We start from the raw sequence: 18,435 nt of genomic DNA on the forward strand, positions 1-18,435 counted from the left end.
TTAGGGAGAAAAGATGATTTTAAAAGTAAGTCTTTTTTTTTTTTTAAGTCCCCATATTACAAGGGCCGAATCCATGGGCTGCAGGTGCTTTGGGGGTGCCAGCCAGGCCCTACAGTGCTGCCAGCTCGACCCGGTGGAGGCTCCAGAAGCCCTTGTCAAAGGCTGGCCGCATTTGGAGCCAGCAGTCGGCAGTGCAGCAATCTGGGATTGACAGAGGGGGCCCGGAGGCTGCCGGTAGCCTGAGGAATCATGGGGTGCATGTAAATACATAGCATTGAATCATCTCTTCAGGGCAGGTTCTAGGGGAGCTGACCTGACTGCAAATTGAGAGGAGAACTTGGGTTCAAGTTCAGGTTCGGCTTCAGATATTTAACAGCTGTGTGAGCATAGATAAGTCCATTTAAACACTCCATGCTCAGTGTCTTCTATAAAAATGGATATAACAAAGGATCAGAAGAGAAAGCACAGGTAACATGCTTCGAGAACCTATCAGAAATCCTTAACCTTTTTGGGGGACCTCTTTTCAAAATAAATTTATAAAGAAAATAAAGTAAAATACATGGATTGATTACAAAGCAATGTTGTGTTGAATTATAGTCATCAAAGTGTAAAAAAAGAAACCAAGTTTAAAAATCTCTGAACTATGTGAATGCATTTATTATTTAGTTTTTATGCTAGTTGGCAAGCCATTTAGGTGTTTTATACATCCGTTTTCCTATCTGTAAAAATGGAAACTGTTATAAATGATTTAGTAAGGACAATGCACTGATTTTGTTCTGGACATGTTCATTGTTGAAATGCAAAAAGGGAAAAAAAAGTGCTCTGAAATGTCATATATCACATGTAGTATGTTCTATAAGGCATAATTATTGAACAAGAGATAAATTCTTGATCTTAAAGATTCCAGGTATTTTGAGGGACTGTATCATTTTATTTTTATTTTGTATTGTCAGTATGTTACACTGTGCTTGACACATAGTATTTAATTTCCATTCTATTGAATTGAATTACAATCTAAGGTAAAACAATCACAAAATAAGAGTAATGAATAGAAAGGAAGAGAAAGAGGAGAAAAAGGAAGAAAGGAAAAGAACATGAAAGTGAATATCAAGAGTTAGTTGGGAAGGACCTCAGGGGCCATCTGGTTCTTCTGTATATGGATGAGGACTCCTTTCATGAAAAAAATCCAACAAATGGTCATCCAACCTTATCTTACCTTAAAAAATCACTACTGAGAGAAAGCCCTCATCCCATGAGGACCCACTGTAATCTGGGATAATTTTAATTGTTGGGAAATTTTTCCTCCCTGAAGCCTACATCTGTCTCTAAAAGTTTTGCCCCTTGCTCCTGCTTTTACTCGTAAGTAGAGTCAAGAAAAAAAGTAAGTTGGATTCCTATTCCCCATTCCCCCTTAAACATTTAAAGATAATAGCTCTTCTTATACCCAGTAAATCTCTAAGCTAAATGTCTCCAGATCTTTTTTTTCATATAGCCCTTCACTATCTTAAGTTAGCCTCCTTTTTTATGTGTTTTTTTTCCTAATCAAAATGAACTACAAAGATGTTGGCTTCCTCCATTATTTCCAAGGTTTCTATTTGTGTCTCTGTACCTGCTGCCCTCTTATCCTAAAGAATCCCTTCTCCATACTTGGCCCCTTCCATTGCATTGACAAGTCTGACCCAGCCATGTTTCATTGTCCTCCCAGCTGTAATTCCTATTCTCCAGACTCCAACACCATGCCCCTCCAAGGCTGCTTTCTCCTCCCAATCCATCCCGCTCGGCCCTCTTTGTGTTGTCTTCCCCATGAGAATGTCGGCTCTTAGATGGTAGGGTCTGTGTTTTGCCCAGTACATGTTTGATTAATAAATGCTTCCTTAAGTGACTCGCTTTTGCTGCTTCCCCAGTTCTTCAGGTCTCTGGGTGAATGAGTCATTTAGAATACTTTTCCTAAGGAAGAAACTAAAATACATAAAACTATAGCTAGACAGTTATGAAATAGACACAACTGACAGGTTTTAATAAGTCCCTGCCATGTGCCAAGCACTGTGCCAGGTGCTGGGGATCCAAAGATAAGTCATTTGGAGAGAGGCATTCACAGAACGGAGATTAGAAATGATTTGTCATATTGGAACCAAGAATTGAAGAAATAAGGGATTGTAAAAATACAAAGTGAGGGACCAGTGCTGCTTAGACATGGGGGAGGACCTTTGTCAAGGCACTAACATAGAAGGAGACTAATTTGACTGGATAACAGTATCATGGAAGCTGAGATATAAAGAGCTATTAAGTGTTGGACAGGGAAACTTGGAAGTGGATGACAGATTGGCAACATAATGCAGGTTCCTTTTATCCCTCCTTATTCCAACCCTTCATTTCTTTCAGCTGATTCGTTTTGTTTCCTCAGGGAGACTGTAAGTTTCTTGAAGGTAAGGACTGTGGTTTAAATTTCCTTTGGATATTGGGTACTTGTCACGGTATATAGTTGGAATGATACTTTAAGGCATCTCTGATCTCCTTGGAGGTACTCTCTCCATAGGTGCAGATTGTAGCCTCTTCCATGACTTATCACCCTGTGCAATTCATGCTCATGTCACCTTATAGTTCCTCTATAGACAGTCAACCCAGTGTGCTGCAGGTCTTTTCATACTAACTGTTGGTATGTTTTCCCTTGTTCCCGCTACAATGACCAGCCTATTTCATTTCCAGTTAGATACTTCCTGAATCGTATCCCCGATTCTAATATTTAGCTGATGTGTGTCTACAAGCTTCTCTCCACGACGAAGCTGTGCTTCAGACACATGCTAAGTGTGCTTAGTCAGTGCTTGATGATTGATGAGTTAAGTTAATTAGTGATAAATATTTTCTGATTTACATAGGTAACCTCATTCTTTCAAGAAATGAAGTGATGGGACTGTTGCCAACTAGGAATTGTAAATTTTTCTTTTTCTTCCATGTAAAGTGTTTATTGCTACTCTTTGGTTTTGCCTCATCTTCATTTTCCAAAATATATTTACCCATTCTCACTCGCAGAGTCTCCTCTTATAAAAAAGTATAGAGAAAACAAAGAGGATTTCAACAAAACCAACAAGTGTGTCACTAGCAGTGTCCAAAAAAAGGGGGTGATGTCCTCCTGTCTCTTCTTCAGGGCCAGACTTCAGCCCAATCAATTTTTATTGTTGTTTTTATTTTTTTCTGCTGTGTCCAACTATTTTTGACTTTCTTTGGATGTTTTTCCTTCCCTCCTCCTTCCTTCCCTCCCTCCTTCCTTCCTTCCTTCCTTTTCTCCCTCCTCTCTCTTTTCCTTCCTCCTCTCCTTTTTCCCTTCTTCCTTTCTTCCTTCTCTCCTTCCCTCCTTGAGATCCTGGAGTGGTTTGACATTTTCTTCTCCAGCTCATTTTGCAGGTGAGGAATCTGAGACAAACAAGGTGAGGTGACTTGCTTGGGGTTACACAGCTAGTCAGTGTCTGAGGCCAGATTTGAACTCTGCAAAATGAGTCTCCCTGACCATAAGTTGGGTACTACCTAGCTGCCCAATAAATTAGCACATAATTCACCTGGTAGTCAGATGCTGTGGAAGAGATAAGAAAAGCATGATGATGATGTAGCAGGTCTTCCTGGACTCCCTGTTTTGGAGCTAATCTGCTGCATTAGCTCTTCAGGGTTCTAGGAGTATCTTTTATTAATACTACAGTTTCTCATCCATGCTTTGGGTAGCGCTCTGTGTTGTTAGCTGCCAGTAACTAATGCCCCAGTTTTCTTCAACCACTTACAAATCAATGAGCTTTTACAAAAGGTTACTTAAAGAGCCTTTGCAAAAGCAGAAGCATTTCCCCCCAGTACAGACACAGTACTCTGCTCAGTGCCATCTTGGTCTCAGAAGGGGAGTTGACAAACCCTCTTCCCACAGTCCTGATGACTCCAAGTTTACGTTGAAACTTTCTTTCAGTCAGCCTGGCTCCCTCTGCTTGGGGATAGAGTCATCAGTTATGGAGTTTCTACAACCTGGATTCTGCTCCCTGGACCGCCTGCATCTTCCAGTGCCTGGGTGCTCACATGGATTGTCATCCTGACTTTCAGCTTCAGTTTTCCCTAAAAAGAATTCACACAGCCACATGTTGGCCCTGAAGGGACATTCAGGTGTTCTGCTTCTCATGGATGCTGTCAGTGCAGGAGTCCGACCAAGAGTAGAGGTCCAATCTGAAGGGAGGATAAAAGGTTCCTCCTTTCTGCATAACAGAGCCTTTCAGAGAGGCTGCTGTCCACCTCTCAGTAAGTCAAGCAGTTCCACACCATCAGGCTTCCAAGTTTCTCCAAGTCACTTCCCTTGCACATTATAACAACTCTCGTGGAAGCAGGGTTCTCTTCTTCCTTGGGCAAGTGCAGCAGCAGCATTTTCTGCATGTGCTGGTCTTCCCATTACAGTGACAATCTGCACTTATTTAGCACTTTCTGTTTGTGTTTTCCTCAAAGTGACAGGAGGCAGACAGTGTAAGTATCCCATCTTAGTCCTGTGGCCTTAGCACATTTGTGCTTTCCCAAGCACAAAGCTCAGGGGTCTTTTTGTTTCATCCTGGCTTCTGACCTTAGGGAACTGAGTGTCTGGCTGGATGGCAAAACACAAATTACAACACAGCATGGGACCCTTGAATTCATTGGTGTAAAAATACATCAAAATACAAGCAAGACAAAGTGAAGGATACAGAGGCACACACAATGTGAACAAAAGTGTCTGGGCTCAAAACTTGGCTTCAGTGCTTGCTACCCCCCCAACCCAGACATCAGAATCAAGGAAAAGATGGGATCTGCCCTTCCCTTTGAAGGGTGCAGAAGCCTCAGGAGGGGAAAGGAAAAGAAGGCTGCATCTAGAGCTGGAATCCAGCCTTAGATTGAGTTTCTAAATATTGCCGACTATCTTGGGTGGTTAAGTCATTAGAACTTTCCTCATCTGGAAAATGAGAGGGTTGGATTGCATAACCTCAGAAACCTATCTCTTGCTTGTACATAGTTGCTTGCCCACTAAATTGCAAGGAAGGTTTAGTTTTTGGTCTTTCACACAGTATCTGGAACATAGCAGGTGCTAAATAAATGAAAGCTTGTTGATTTGACTTAGCTTTTTGGGTTTTAGAACCTTTTTCCCTGATAACCTTGGGAGATAGACCTGAGAGTGTTGCTGGGTCAAAGGATAGACCCAGTTGTCTGGGCATAATTCCAAATTGCTCTCAGAATGGTTGGGTCAGTTTATAATTCCACCAACAGTGCATTTATGCCTCAGTGTTTCTATATGCTCAACAGAATTCTCTTTTATCATTTTAGCCAATCTGATGAAATGGTTCCACAGAATTATTTGAATGTGCACTTCTCCAATAATTGGAAAGCATTACTTCATGTGACTACACACACACACACACACACACACACACACACACACACACACACACAGCTTGGATTTATTTTTCCAAAAACTGCCTGTTCATACCCTCTGACTGTTTATCAATTGGGGAATGACTCATATTCTTATAAATTTGACTCGGTCTTCTCTATTTATTTGAAATATGAGGCTTTTATCGGAGACACTGGCCATAAATATTTTCCCCCTAATTTTCTGCTTTCCTTCTGATTGGGCTGTTCTTACTGCCCATCCAAACAAATGCTTTAGTGCTTTTCTGGAGGCCCCTTTATTGAATGAACATGGAACATCACAGAAAATTGTGCAATAGTCCCATTTCCTTCCCATTTAGGGGAGTGGTGCAAGGCAGAAAAGCAGTGAGCCCAATGTCACTAACAGTCTGCTTTTAAAAAGGTTTTTAAATACCACCTTTACTTTCTAGTGGTTATTCTCTTTCCCCTTCACCTGAACTGTCTTTGTAAGATTGATGTACAGCTTCTAGCAAAACAAACCATCATACTGGCCCCATCTGGAAATGAATGCTCCATTGTTTTCTGCGGAGATATGAGAAATGTGAGCCACCATTGTTTCTTGTCCGGAGCCACACAGCCAGGATGGAACCCAGCTTTTCCTAACTCCAGAGCTGCTGTTTATTACACCCTGTGACACAGTAATGTTCCAACACATTCAGTTTCCACCATTTGTTCAACTACCACCTAGATAAATCGTCCTCCTTTGACATGTACAACCAAGGCCTCCTTGTAGGCCTTTTCCCTTCCCTCTCAAGCTAGCATCTCCAAATAGTTGTCGATTTTCTATTTTTATTTGCTTCCTTTCAATTTTGCACTTGTCTTATTCATAACTTGGATTAGAGCCTGCTATGAACCTTCCAAGGAAGCTCTACACTCCTTAATCAAGGATGGAGAAATGAGCCTCCTCCCTCCCTTAGCAGAAACAGAATTGGTTCTCTGCATTGTTCCTCTAAGCTAAACCTGTGATCCCTAAGGGACGTCAGGGCTGTGTTCATCAGAGAGTTCTCTATGAAAAAGACCTGAATTCACTGCTACAGGTCAGTCCCCTGGGGGTCACTTAGAAGCATCCAACAAGAGTGACAAGAATTAGTGGCCTAAAATGAGTGGCTCCATGTAGGGTGGATATTTCATTTCCACTCAGAACACAACACTAGACAGGACATGGACAATGTGTTTCTTCCTGGTCTCGTAGGTAACACATTTTCCCAAAACTTAGGAGAAAATATACCTTTGGCCTTCATTTATAAAACATTTTGTCTTTGAAGCTCACACAACTTCTCTGACCCTGTATTTTTGTTATTGTCTCAGCAGTAGCTACTATTATTGTCTGAGAGAGAGAGACAGAGATAGAGACAGAAAGACAGAGACTGAGACTGACTGGCCTGTACCTTTGCTGCTCTGAGCAGTGTTAGGTAAATGTATAGTTCGTAGCCTCCTAATCCTAGATTGTTTTCCATTTCCTTCAAATTCCCCAAGGCTCTTCCTTGGCTGCTTTCCTGCAAAGTTTCTCATGCTCTGGTACTCCAGCAGAAAGAAAAAAAAATTTCTGGCAATGTCTCATTCCCCAAAGCATCTTCACTGGCTAGCTAGGCTATTTAGAAGGGTCTGGAGAAAAAGAATCAAAGCCATTCTGATTCTGTAATAACAAGGTCTTCCAGCGACACTTGGGGGCTAGTCATTGGGAATATCACCAGGCTAGGCTGAAGAGGCGATCATCTTGGGATCAAAGAGGAAAAGGGAGGCTGCATGTCATGTGGTCGCTTCTGATTTTAACTCGTCGTTGCTGTGAACCAAGATACATTGTTTCTACTGAAGGAGCATGAGTGCCCATAATTTTAGTGTCCCCTGGCAAAGCCCGAATTGCCTCGTTACAGATGTTTCCCTCTCATTTTCCATAACTTCTTATTTTCTAGTGGGTCAATAGAGGGAGACAGAATTTAAATCAATTTTCCTTCTGATTTTGTGGTGGTTTACCCCTACATTCTTTTTTCCCCCTTTTCTCATTCATATTCAGAATTGAAACTTGACATGGTGTGATACATAAAAGGCCTGTCTTAGAGACTGGAAGAATCCTCAGTTGAAATCCTTTTTCTGTCACCTATGTCTCAGTGCCCTAAGAAACTCTTAACAACTTTATAGCTGAGCTGCCAGTCTGTACCAGTGAAAAGAGTGGATTCCACATCCCAAATGAGTCACAGGTCCACTCCTCTGCCCCTACAGAAAATGTGTGTGTGTGTGTGTGTGTGTGTGTGTGTGTGTGTGTGTGTGTGTGTGTGTGTAAATGAGAATGGAGACCACAGGAGAGAGTGATGGTGGTAAGGCAAGATGGTGGCTGTTAAATGGAAAAGGGGGAAGAGGAGGAAGGAACATTTAAACAGGTAGAAGGAATAAGGAGAAATGAGGAATTCTTGTCTGTCTTTTGCTGTTTCCCTTTGTCTCTGTCTTCCCCCCTCCCCCTCTTGACATTATTTCCCCACCATTGTCAGCACTCTCCCTTTTTTTTACTCATTCCTCACACCGTTTCAGTCTCAACCTCTTCCAGGTTCCCTGCCCTGTCCTTGTCCCAGAATGCCTGACCTAGAAAATGGAAAGAAAATGCTTTCTCTTTGAAGAATGGATGCTGAATCTAATAAATTAGGCATTTTTCCTTAATTCTTTTTTTATTGTTGTTTTAATCAATAAATCAATAAAACTTTATTATTTACTTTATGCCAGACATCGTATAGAATGATAGGGACTAAAGACAAAATCCACAGTCCCTGTCCTCAAGGAAATCACATTCTATCAGGGAGATAGCATGTACATATAAGATAGATGTAAGGCAAATTCACTTTTTAATTTGTCTAGGAGGAGACTGAGTCAAGACAATACTTGAGCTGCCTTGAGGGAAATGGGGGTTTCTAAGCTTGGGGGAGTAGAAGATCCTTGTTACATCACAAAGAACCATTCTGTGGCCTCTGTGCTTTGGAAAAATGTGGATGGTGGGGAGTCACAGAAAAGAGATACATGGAAAAAGGCTTTTCAGATTATAGACTTAATAACCACTCAAAAAACTCAGCACATAGGGCATCTGACCAGTAGCTTATTGAATGCTGCATTTGTAATCAGGAAGACTTGAATTCAAATTCTGCATCAGATCCTTGCTAGCTATGTGATCTTTAGAAAAGTATCTGCCTCAGTTTCCTCATCTGTAAAATTGGGATAATAGCCCAGGATTGTTGTGGGGATAAAGTGAGGTAATATATGTAAAGTTATTTGCAAACTTTAAAGCACTATATAAATGTTAGTAACAAGATAAAGAAAAAAACTTTGATTTAAAAAAACAAAACAAAAAACTGGTTAGTGGTTTTTTTGTTCAGGATAATCAAAACATCATTATTATGTTGGAGTCTAGTTTCTGTGGGTCTGACTGGCTGCTCAGACCTATATGAACTCAGAATGCTCTGCCCTAGGTCAGATAGTCCCTGAACAATTGGGTGGACTCCCTAACTTTTATGTATCTCGTGTTTCTTCTGAGCTAATTCAATTCTGTTTTGCTCACAAAGCACAGCATCTTCAAGAGCACACCATGCTGGGCAGTCCTATGTCAGGGTCTCCCGTTGTCATATAATCAATCCTAAATTTTTTAGACCTCAAGAGAGTCGTTGTATCACTTTTTTTGACCTCCTTGTGAGGGCTTGGCCATGTGAGTTCTCCATAGCATAATCTTTTTGGCAAGCATGCATTTGGCCTTCAGACAGTGTGGCCTGTTTCAAACTCTGCAGCAGAGTTTGAAAGCTTGACAGTTTAGATGGAGAAAGGACCTCATTGTCTGGTACCTTCTCCTGCCAGGGGATCTTCAGAATCTTCTAAGATAATTCAAATGGAAGTGATTCTGTTTCCTGGCATGGCATTGGGAGACTGTCCTGGTTTCAAGACAAGCAGCAAAAAGGTCATCACAACAGCTCTGTAACAACCTCTCCTCTGCCATACTTTCCTTCAGTCTCCCAAATACTGAACTAGTTCTGTCAATGTATGTGTCAATCTCATTCTCAATGGCCAGATATTCACAAAATTGTTTGTGGTGATGGGTATTTAAAAAAAAAAATCTACAGGTGGGGATGGTCCCATACCGAACGCTGAGGATTTTTTAAACCTCTAGGCAAGACTTATATTTCTAAACAACCTCCTTTGTAAAGAGATTTTGCTACATTGAAAATGTAAGAGAATACTGAAAATTAAAAGTTCGCTGGTGAAAGGTAGAATCTTTTTAGAATAGTAACTTTTTCTATGAATTGAGAAACATCCACCTGTGTGACCTCACAAATATAAAGACATTAACATGCAAAAGGTTGTGAAAACATCAGAATCTTTTTAAATGTCAGAAAATCTTTTTTAATTGAAATACACAGGTTGTGAGAAATGATTGTGACAAAGGAAGTCACTTAGAACAAGCTTAACAAGGTTCTTTAAATCTTTTATAAGCATAAAGAAAAACATTTCAATTTTTGAAACACAAGGGAATTTTGTACACTGGGCCACTGTAAAAGCTAAAGGTGATAAATTTGAAGTTTCAAGAAAATAAAATATTCACAAAGGTGGTAACCTTTGCTAAGGAGCAACTGTATGCTTTGCTTGCTATCATTGTTTTTAAAATTTATTGTTTTTTTTTTACATTACTTAAAAATTAATATGGGGGAAAGAACAAACCCTTAACATTTAACAAGACAGAAACAAATGGTGTATTATAAGTGCATGATGAAAATTCATAGTGCTCATTAACTCAAAAAATACTTGGTTTTCTTGCTACTTTTAGTTCAGTTTAATTTTTATACCAAAAAATACTCTTCCAAACTATTGATATGAGTCACTTCCCAACAAGTAACCCAGCTTATTGTTCCTTCCAATAATGTAACTGTCAATTTTTTTATTAAAAAAAGAGAAACTTTTATTGCTGAACAATCCTTTATAACAGAGGAAAAGAAAAGCAAAGGTAAACCACATGGTGACCATCAGTACTAGATGAGACATGCCAGTCAATATTGTTAATTTAACTGGGACAGAACAAAGCTGGTTAATCTTAAATTTAAAAAGCAACTTTAAAAAAAAGTATCAACCCAAATCAGTGATCACTAAGAAGCAGTATAGGCTCTTTCAGAGTAAGTCAGGCTGGTCTAAGCAGTTTTCTCCAAGAGAAGAGAGGGGAATTTTCCTTTTGGATTCCTAGGATTCCCCTAAGAGGGAGCAGCAGTGAAGTAGGTCAGGGGACCCAAGGGTGAACATCTTGGCTTTGCTCTTATTCCTTGTGTTGGTCTTGGGTAAAAGTCCTTTTTCTGATCCTCAGCACATTCATCTGCACAATGAAATGAATGCAGAAGATGACCTGCAAGATTCCTTATAGGTGTGAAGTTTTCATTTATGTCAGTGATGATATTGTGTATATTCATCTTGGTTCTGCATCAGTTGATACAAATCCAACTAACCAGAATCTACAAATCTAACTAGATTTCCTCATATATATCATTTCTAATTTGTGATATTGCTTTATATTCATACGCCAGGTTGTTCAGCAGTGGACACTCACTTTGTTTTTGTTACCACAAAAAGTTAAAAAATTACTTCTCTGAATATTTTGATATCTGTTGGTACTTTGGTCTCCTTGAGACTGATCTTAATCTTTTTCTATATCTGGACAAGATTAACAGGCCCAATCATAGTTGGGCATATTAAGGTGATTCCTAAATGTAATCCATCTGACATCTCACATATGATAAATAACTATTGGGGGAAAGGCTTTCTAGTGGTCTATAAACCAGAGAATCATCTTGAGGGATAAATAGTTCAGATTATGAGAGTAATCATCAGAGTTAGGAGACTCACACAATAACTGTAATGAGGCAATCTCCAGTCATTCACCATCCTCCACTTCCATGAAGGACGTCACCAGGCTTATGTTGGACTTTTGCCTAGTTGAGCTTTGCCCATCTTCCTGATGATTTCTACTAGTCCAGATTCTTTGAGTAACATGTTGGTGAAAGAAAAGAGCTCGAGTCTTCATGGATTCCTATTTTGGTTGCTTTCTGGAGGCCAAGTAGCTGCTGAAGGAAGACATTTTAAAAATCCTGAACCAGAAACACAGGAACCAGCAAAGCAAACAACTGACCCAGTGGGAGGAAAAGAAACCACCTAATCTGCCTCTCCCTGCAGCCCATTGGGGGGGGGTGAAGAAAGGGGGAGGTAGAGAGGGAGATAGCTAAGGGAGAGATTGACAGAGACACAGAAAGGAGACATAGATACAAAGAGAAAGAGTAAGAGGAGTTGAAGAGAAAAACATGAGCCAAAGATACAGAAGGGGGGGGAGAGGGGGGGAGACGGAAGTTGGGTCATTATTTAGAAGCTACAGATGGAATAGCTTAACTGCCTTTTAGAAAGCCGTTTTGAGCATGCAAAAGCCAGGATGAGTCCTCAAGGAGCTTACATTTAAATAGTGATGTATCCAAATACATTTGGAAATACACAGAGTCCCAACCAGTTTGGGGAAGGGGCCCAGCAGCAGCTGGCAGGGCCCCGGAAGGCTTGGGAAGAAGGTGGTATTTGAGTCTCGAAGAACAGAGGTTCCAAGGAGCCAAGATGAAGCCGAGACAGCGAGGTGCTCCTGGAACAGTATGGAATGCAAGCGTGGGAGCTGCGCTGGTTAGTTGGGAGCCGGCTGCCTCAGTCAGGGAGGGCGGGGATAAGGAATCCGAGTGACAGCGGGGGTGGGGGGGTGGGGGGCACCCGGGTGACAGCGGGGGTGGGGGGCACTGAGGAGGGGGATCTGCCCGAGGGTTGGTGGAGGCACAAGTGGGGAGACTGGGCAGCTGCTGGCCCAGCGGGGGTTTGAGGGAGGCGCTGAGAACACCAAGGTGAGCCCGTGGGTTCCTTCCCAAGTCACCGGCAAGTCTGCAAGTTTGACATTCAGCTTGAAAGAACCGTAGGACGTGACGCCGGATTCAAGCTGACCCAGGGCTGCTCACCTGGCTGGGAGTTACCTGCGGAGAGGCTAACTGTGCCCCTGGGAGCTTTGGGGCCCCCCACAGTAAGGGGAGTTACAAGGATGACAAATCGGAAAAGAAAGCCGGGAACACAGAGGGGGGATAGCAGGAACCGGGGGACGAGAAGCCAGGAGAGGAGGTCCGCAGTGTCCAGTGCAGTTAAGGATGCGCTCTCAGTGACGGGCAGCTCGGCCGCTTGGGAAGACGCGGTGCGGGCGAGCCCCAGAGGAGAGGAAATGGAGGCTCCTCTTTTGTGCTGTTTACTTTTCTAGGAGTAATTCAGTCGCTGTCCATCCCCGGGGTCCCATTCGGCCTCCCCTCCCCCATGCTTCTCGCCCTGGGCCCCTGTAATGGTTCCCAGCTGTTTCGGGGGGAGGGGTTCGCCTGGGGCCTCTTGTTCAGTTCGGATGAGAAGGGGCGGGAGGGGAGATCTCGCGGACCCCCGATAACACGTCTTGGGGGCGCCCCACCGACACCCCTGGAAGCTCTGGCCGTCTCGCCTCCTTGCGCTTGGCCATTCTGACTTATTTCCCCGCGTGGGGACGTCGGACCCCCGGCCCTGAAGGCCGGCTATCCGCGCGCTCCGCCCTCCCCGCGGGCAGCGCGGCCCCGGGCCCCGGTCTGGCAGTCCGCGGGACTCTCGGCCGGTCCGCTTTTCTCGGCAGACACGCTGGGGGAGGGGGCGGCCACTTCCCTGTCAGCTCCTGGCACCGAAGGGACCCTGAGGTCCCCGGGTCCGGGACTGGCCCAGGGTCCCCCGCTGTGCGCCGCGGCGCCTCCTAGCGACCCCTCCTCTTCCCCCTCCCCTAAAGGACGCCGAGTCGCCAGGGAGGAGGTACCCGAGCGTTCGGGGCACCGTCTCCCGCCTCCGAGCCCGGCGCCGTCTCTGGGGCCCCTCCAGGCTGCCCTTCGTCAGGGAGTTCCCCACAAAGTCCGAGGGGCCCCGACCCCTCCCCCGGGGCACGGGAGTGAACTTGGTAAATGCGGGAGGCCGGGGAAGGGCAGCAGCGCTGGGTCCGGAGGGCAGGCCGGAACCTCGGTCTCGCTGCTCCCGGTCCCCGGGAGGGGGACCCCGCGGACCACTGCCGGCGTCCACGTGGGGCAGAGGAGAGGGGGCGCGGGGCCGCGCTCCGATCCCGGAAGTGCGCGTGCCCGCGCCCGGCGGGGCGGGGCGGGCCGAGAAGTGGGCGCGCTCGTGCTCAGGGCCGCGCGGGGGGCGCCCGGCGTCTCCTCCCTCCCTCTCCGACCGCCCCTCCTCTCCAGCGTTCTCCCGTCGCCCTGACAACCGGAGGCCCCGCCGCCAGGGCAGCCGCGAGCCGTTGGGGGTGTGGCTCTGGGCGCCGCCACGCCCCCGGTCGCGGCGTTGGCCAATCGGCGTGGCGCGTCTTCGGGCCGGCTCGCGCCCCGCGGGTCCCGCTGATCCCGCCCGCGCTCCGTCAGTCCGTCAGTCAGTCCGTCCGCCCGCCCGCCAGCTAGCTCGCTTGCTCGCAGCCCGGCGGGCAGCCAGTCCGCTGCTGGCTCGGAGGGAGACGGGACGCGCTGGCCGCGGCGCCACCCGAGGGAGGCTCGCCGCGCCCGTCCCGGCGGCGTCCGTCCGAGGCGGGCGCGGACTATGAGAAGATGGTCGTGCAGGCGCGGAGCAAGCACCGAGAGGCGGCGGCGGCGGCGGCCGCTCCCCCCCGCGCCTCCCCGCAGCCGCGCCGGGCCGTGGGCGCCGGCGAGCCCGAGCTCGAGCGGGAGCTGCCCGGGGGCCGCGGGTTCTCGGCGGCGCCCCCCAGTGGCGGGCGGCGGCCCGGCAGGAAGGGGCAGCGGCCCGAACCCGCGCACCCCCCTCGCAGCCTCCTGTCCCGCGTGTCGGCGGGGCTCCGCGCCCGGCTGGGCCAGCGCCCGGCGGGGGGCCGGGGCCGGACGTGGACCACGCTGCTGCTCGGTGAGCGGGCCGGACGGGGCGGGACCAGGGGCGGGGCCGGGTGGGGCGGGACGCGCCAAGTTCGGAGCCGGCCCTTTCCGTGACCCCCGCTTCCCTGCGGCTGACTTGGGCCCCCACGCAGACTTCGGCTGGGATCCGTGGGGTGGGAACGGAGCCGAGTCCTAGCTCCTTCCTTGTCCGGAGATGGGGGCTGATCGCGGTCCTTCTTTTCCTTCTGCTGCTCTCTGCTCCCTCTTTCTCTTCTCTCTTCCCTTCTTCCTCGTCTCTCAGGAGCCCCCGAGGTCCAGGCCGCCGCGCCCACCAGGACCAGAGGGGTCTGAGCCGGCACTGAGTGGACTGTGACCCAAGGCCGGGCGGGGGGAGGGGCGGAGGAACTTGGTGTGCAGTCTGGAGGGCGAGCTCCAGTTGTGGAAGCTGTGCTCCAAAGCACATTGGCAGCCCTTCGCTCCCTAACTTGGTGGGACCGGAGATGGAACTTACTCCCCCATCCCCACCTTTTTGTGCGGGACTTGTCCGGCGGCCCATTCTGTCCCCCGGTGCTGGTCCGCGGTTCTGGTCTGACTGCACAGCTCTGTCCACCTGGGGCGCTCAGAGTGGGGGACGCCCGCTGTGCAAACCTTCTCCGCTAGTGCCCATGTTCAGCTGCTGCAACTTCTCGGCATCGGGCAGCTCCAGAGCTTGGGAGGACCCAGGTCCTCCAGCCCGACCCTTCTTCGTACAGTGGGCGCGGCGCCCGACCCAGGAAACTGGCGCTCTGCGCGTTAAGTGTCTGAGGTGGTACTGGAACCCAGGTCCTGCCCCAGAGCCTCTGCCGCTGCGTGGGCTCCGAGACCTTCCTCTTCTCTCCCTTCTGGGAACGTTGAGGCGCCGAGCTCTCCTCTCTCCTCCGCCGCGCGGCAGGAAGCTCTCGCCTCTCTCTCCCCGGTCCCCTGGGTGCACCCCCTGCCCTCGACCCCGAGGATCCCGCCTCCTTTCGGGGTGCCCCGGGAGAAGCCTCCGCTGTCCTCCCCCTCCCCCTCAGCCCCTGTTGCGGCTGTGTAATTGACACTGTAATTGTTCAGTGGCTACTTCCACGTGCTCCTAAGGGGCCCCTGATACAATGTAAGCGCCGGGAGAGGGGAATCGTTTCTGTTTTGCATCTACGCGTCCTCCCAGCCCGCCGGGGCCGGCGCCGAGCCCGTGTGGCTCTAGGATCGCGGTGTCGGCTTGCCTTCCCCTTGCTGGGGCCCAGGGGATTTAGGATCGTGTAGTCCTCCTTCTTCTATTGTTGACAGGTGGGGAAACTGAGGCCTTGTGACTTGCGCAAGGTCACAGCGGTAACCGGCGGCAGGTCTTGGGACTGTGTAGCCACTTGCTGCAGTTCCTGCTTCTCTTAAAACGTGGGAGTAGCCCCAAGAAATCGCGGAATTGCAGTACTGGAAAGTGAAGGAGCTTGGTTTAAAAAAACAAAACAAAACAACTTTTAAGTAGTTTTTCTTTGTAAAAATATTTTGTTCAATTTTCAGACTTTTTTTTGGGGGGAAAAGCCGTCCTAATTCAAGATGGAGTTTTTATTCAGATGGTAAAACTGCACATTTTTCAAAGTTAATTGGTAAATTGATAATAACTTCCTTTACCAGCATCCTGCTGCCTTTTTTGTATAGTGCTACTAATTCAGCTCTTGTGTTTTTCTCTTCAAGAGCCTTTACAAAGTCCCCAGAGACCTGGATTTAGAGATGAAGGCAGGGCTATGGATCACAATAGATTGCCCCTTGCATTGGGAAGGACCCCAGAGGTTCAGTCCCCTCACGATAAGATTTCTCACTTGAGTCTCCTTAGGGATTAAGCAGCCCCAAACTTTTCTGAAATGGAGCCAGGAAAAGAGGCCTTTCAAACTATCCCATGACTATATATATATATATATATATATATATATATATATATATATATATATATATATATATATGTATATATTAAACTAGAAAATATTTTATTTAATTACCTCCTCTACCCCCCAAATCAGGAAAGCTTCATAGAAACTTAGGGAGAAACTATAAATGTGTAATTCATTTGTTGTGATACTTAGGTGACATTTTAGCCAATGAAAGTAAATATATAATATTAATTTGGAAATTGATAACAGAATGAATTTTTATATTTAAGAGGCCCCCATGCAGACAAGGAATACTCCCGCACTTGTGTTGTTGCACTCAGTTTATTATTAAAACCAGCGAGCTATTTTTGATGTAAGTCTTAGAGTAATTATCCTGTCATGTTTTGCTGCCTTCTTTTGCTGAAAACTTTTTCTGCCCATCATGAACATTTTCTGTGAGTTTGCCGTCTTTGAATATTAGGTGGAATCACAGAATCTGGGGTCGAGGGGGACCTTGGGGCTCACTTTAGTCCGTCCTGTCACTACAAGTAATTGGTTATCCAGCTTTTCCTTGCAGGCTCCTAGTGAGAAAGAAGATGCAGGCCAACTTACTTCTAGATTGTAGTGATTAAAAGTCTTTTCTCACATTAGGCCTCCCTGTAATTTCTGCCCATTCTTCTTGCTATGTCCTCTAGGGCCAAGCAGAACACACACCAATTCTTATCCATATAATGGTGTTCAGATATTTAGACATCTATCATCTTCTCCTTAAATCTTCTCTTTGTAGACACTTGTTTAGCCTTGCCTTCCTCATCTTGTTCTTGTGAAGTTGGATTACTGAATTCAGCCACAGGATTTTACATTTTTCTTTATTAAAATTCACTGTTAGATTTAGCCTATTATTCTAATCCCTGGGGATCCTTTCAATATACAAATCAGTCATGGAGCCTTTATCGAGCTCTTCCAAGGTGTCATGTTAAGAGCTAAGTGTGGAGAATACAACTTAGTTACAGGAAAGACTGGCCTTGCTATGGAGGATCTTATATTTTAATGAGGGGAGGACAACACATTAAAAAGAAGCTAAAAAAGGGGAAGTGGGAGGGGAGACTAAGGTACCTGGTTCTGAGGCTGGAGTGAAGCTGGGAGATCATCTGGCCGCCCTCCTCTGAGGGAGAGGCCCTGTGAAGAGACGGCAGGAGCTCGAGCCAGGAGAGGACTTAGTAGTCATACCTGCCTGCATCAATCCTTCCTACTATCTTATTGGCAGATTTGTTAAGCAGGCCAGCTATGTCTTTATTCTGTCCAGATCACTGAAAAATATATGGAAAAGTACAGAGTCCAGGCAGATTCCTGGAGCCTCCACAGAGACCTTCCAAGTTAACATTAACCCATTCATGACTTCTCTGGGTGTAGGAGCCAACCATTCCACCAGTTCTGACTTCATACACAAAGTTATCCTCGGAGATCTTTGCTGATCTGTGCTTACAACATTCTCCTCATCTACTTGTTAGTATGTCAGAAAGAAATGAGCTGAATCTGGCATGATCAATTTTAAAAAATATTATTTTCCCCTCAATTACATGTTAAAACAATTTAAAAAACTTTTTTATTGGAAAAAAGTTAAATGTTCAAATTCTTTCCCATTTTCCTCCCCTTCTCCTCCACCTCAAGACAGAAAGTAATCTGAGGCAGGTTATACATGTGCAGTTATGTAAAACATTTCTGTATTAGTCATTTCATACAGGAATACTTGAACAACAACAAAAAGAATGAAAAGAACCATTCTCCCTCTGGAGGTGGATAGCATGTTTCCTCTTGAGTTCTTTGGGATTGTCTTGGATCATTGTATTGCTAAGAACAGTTAATGAGTTAACAATAATGGACAATTCTCCATTGAACAATGTTGCTGTTACTGTATATAACATTTTCCTGTTTCTGCTCACTTCACTGTGCATCAGTTCACGTAAGTGTTTCTAGGTTTTTCTGAAATCATCCTGCTTCTCATGTCTTATAGTACAATCACCTCATAATCATATACCATGGCTTGTTTAGTTATTCCCCTATTGATGGGCATTCCTTTTATTTCTTTTTTTTTTACTTATTTAGAATTTTTTTTCCCAAAGTATATATGCATGAGTAATTTTTTTTATAATATTATCTCTTGTATTCATTTTTCCGAATTATACCCCTCCTCCCTCCACTCCCTCCCCCCAATGACAGGC

General features: G+C 45.9%; 1 protein-coding gene and 1 long non-coding RNA gene across 2 annotated transcripts in view; one reads left to right on the top strand and one right to left on the bottom strand.

The window, feature by feature from the left end:
* Window positions 1-10,319: 10,319 nt before the first annotated feature.
* Window positions 10,320-13,695, bottom strand: LOC141551994 (uncharacterized). Its single transcript, XR_012485030.1, has 3 exons — window positions 11,876-13,695; window positions 11,278-11,495; window positions 10,320-10,750 (listed from the first exon to the last, which is right to left on the bottom strand). It is a non-coding gene; the product is annotated as an uncharacterized LOC141551994 (long non-coding RNA).
* Window positions 13,696-13,933: 238 nt separating this feature from the next.
* DPY19L1 (dpy-19 like C-mannosyltransferase 1) overlaps window positions 13,934-18,435 on the top strand; it is a 109,440-nt gene continuing 104,938 nt past the window's right edge. Inside the window, exon 1 of the mRNA XM_074284308.1 lies at window positions 13,934-14,361. Within this exon, the coding sequence (XP_074140409.1) occupies window positions 14,052-14,361 (310 nt within the window). The 5' untranslated portion in view covers window positions 13,934-14,051. The remainder of the gene's footprint in view (window positions 14,362-18,435) is intronic.

This window comes from Sminthopsis crassicaudata, chromosome 1, assembly GCF_048593235.1.
Source record: "Sminthopsis crassicaudata isolate SCR6 chromosome 1, ASM4859323v1, whole genome shotgun sequence".
Classification (NCBI taxonomy): domain Eukaryota; kingdom Metazoa; phylum Chordata; class Mammalia; order Dasyuromorphia; family Dasyuridae; genus Sminthopsis; species Sminthopsis crassicaudata.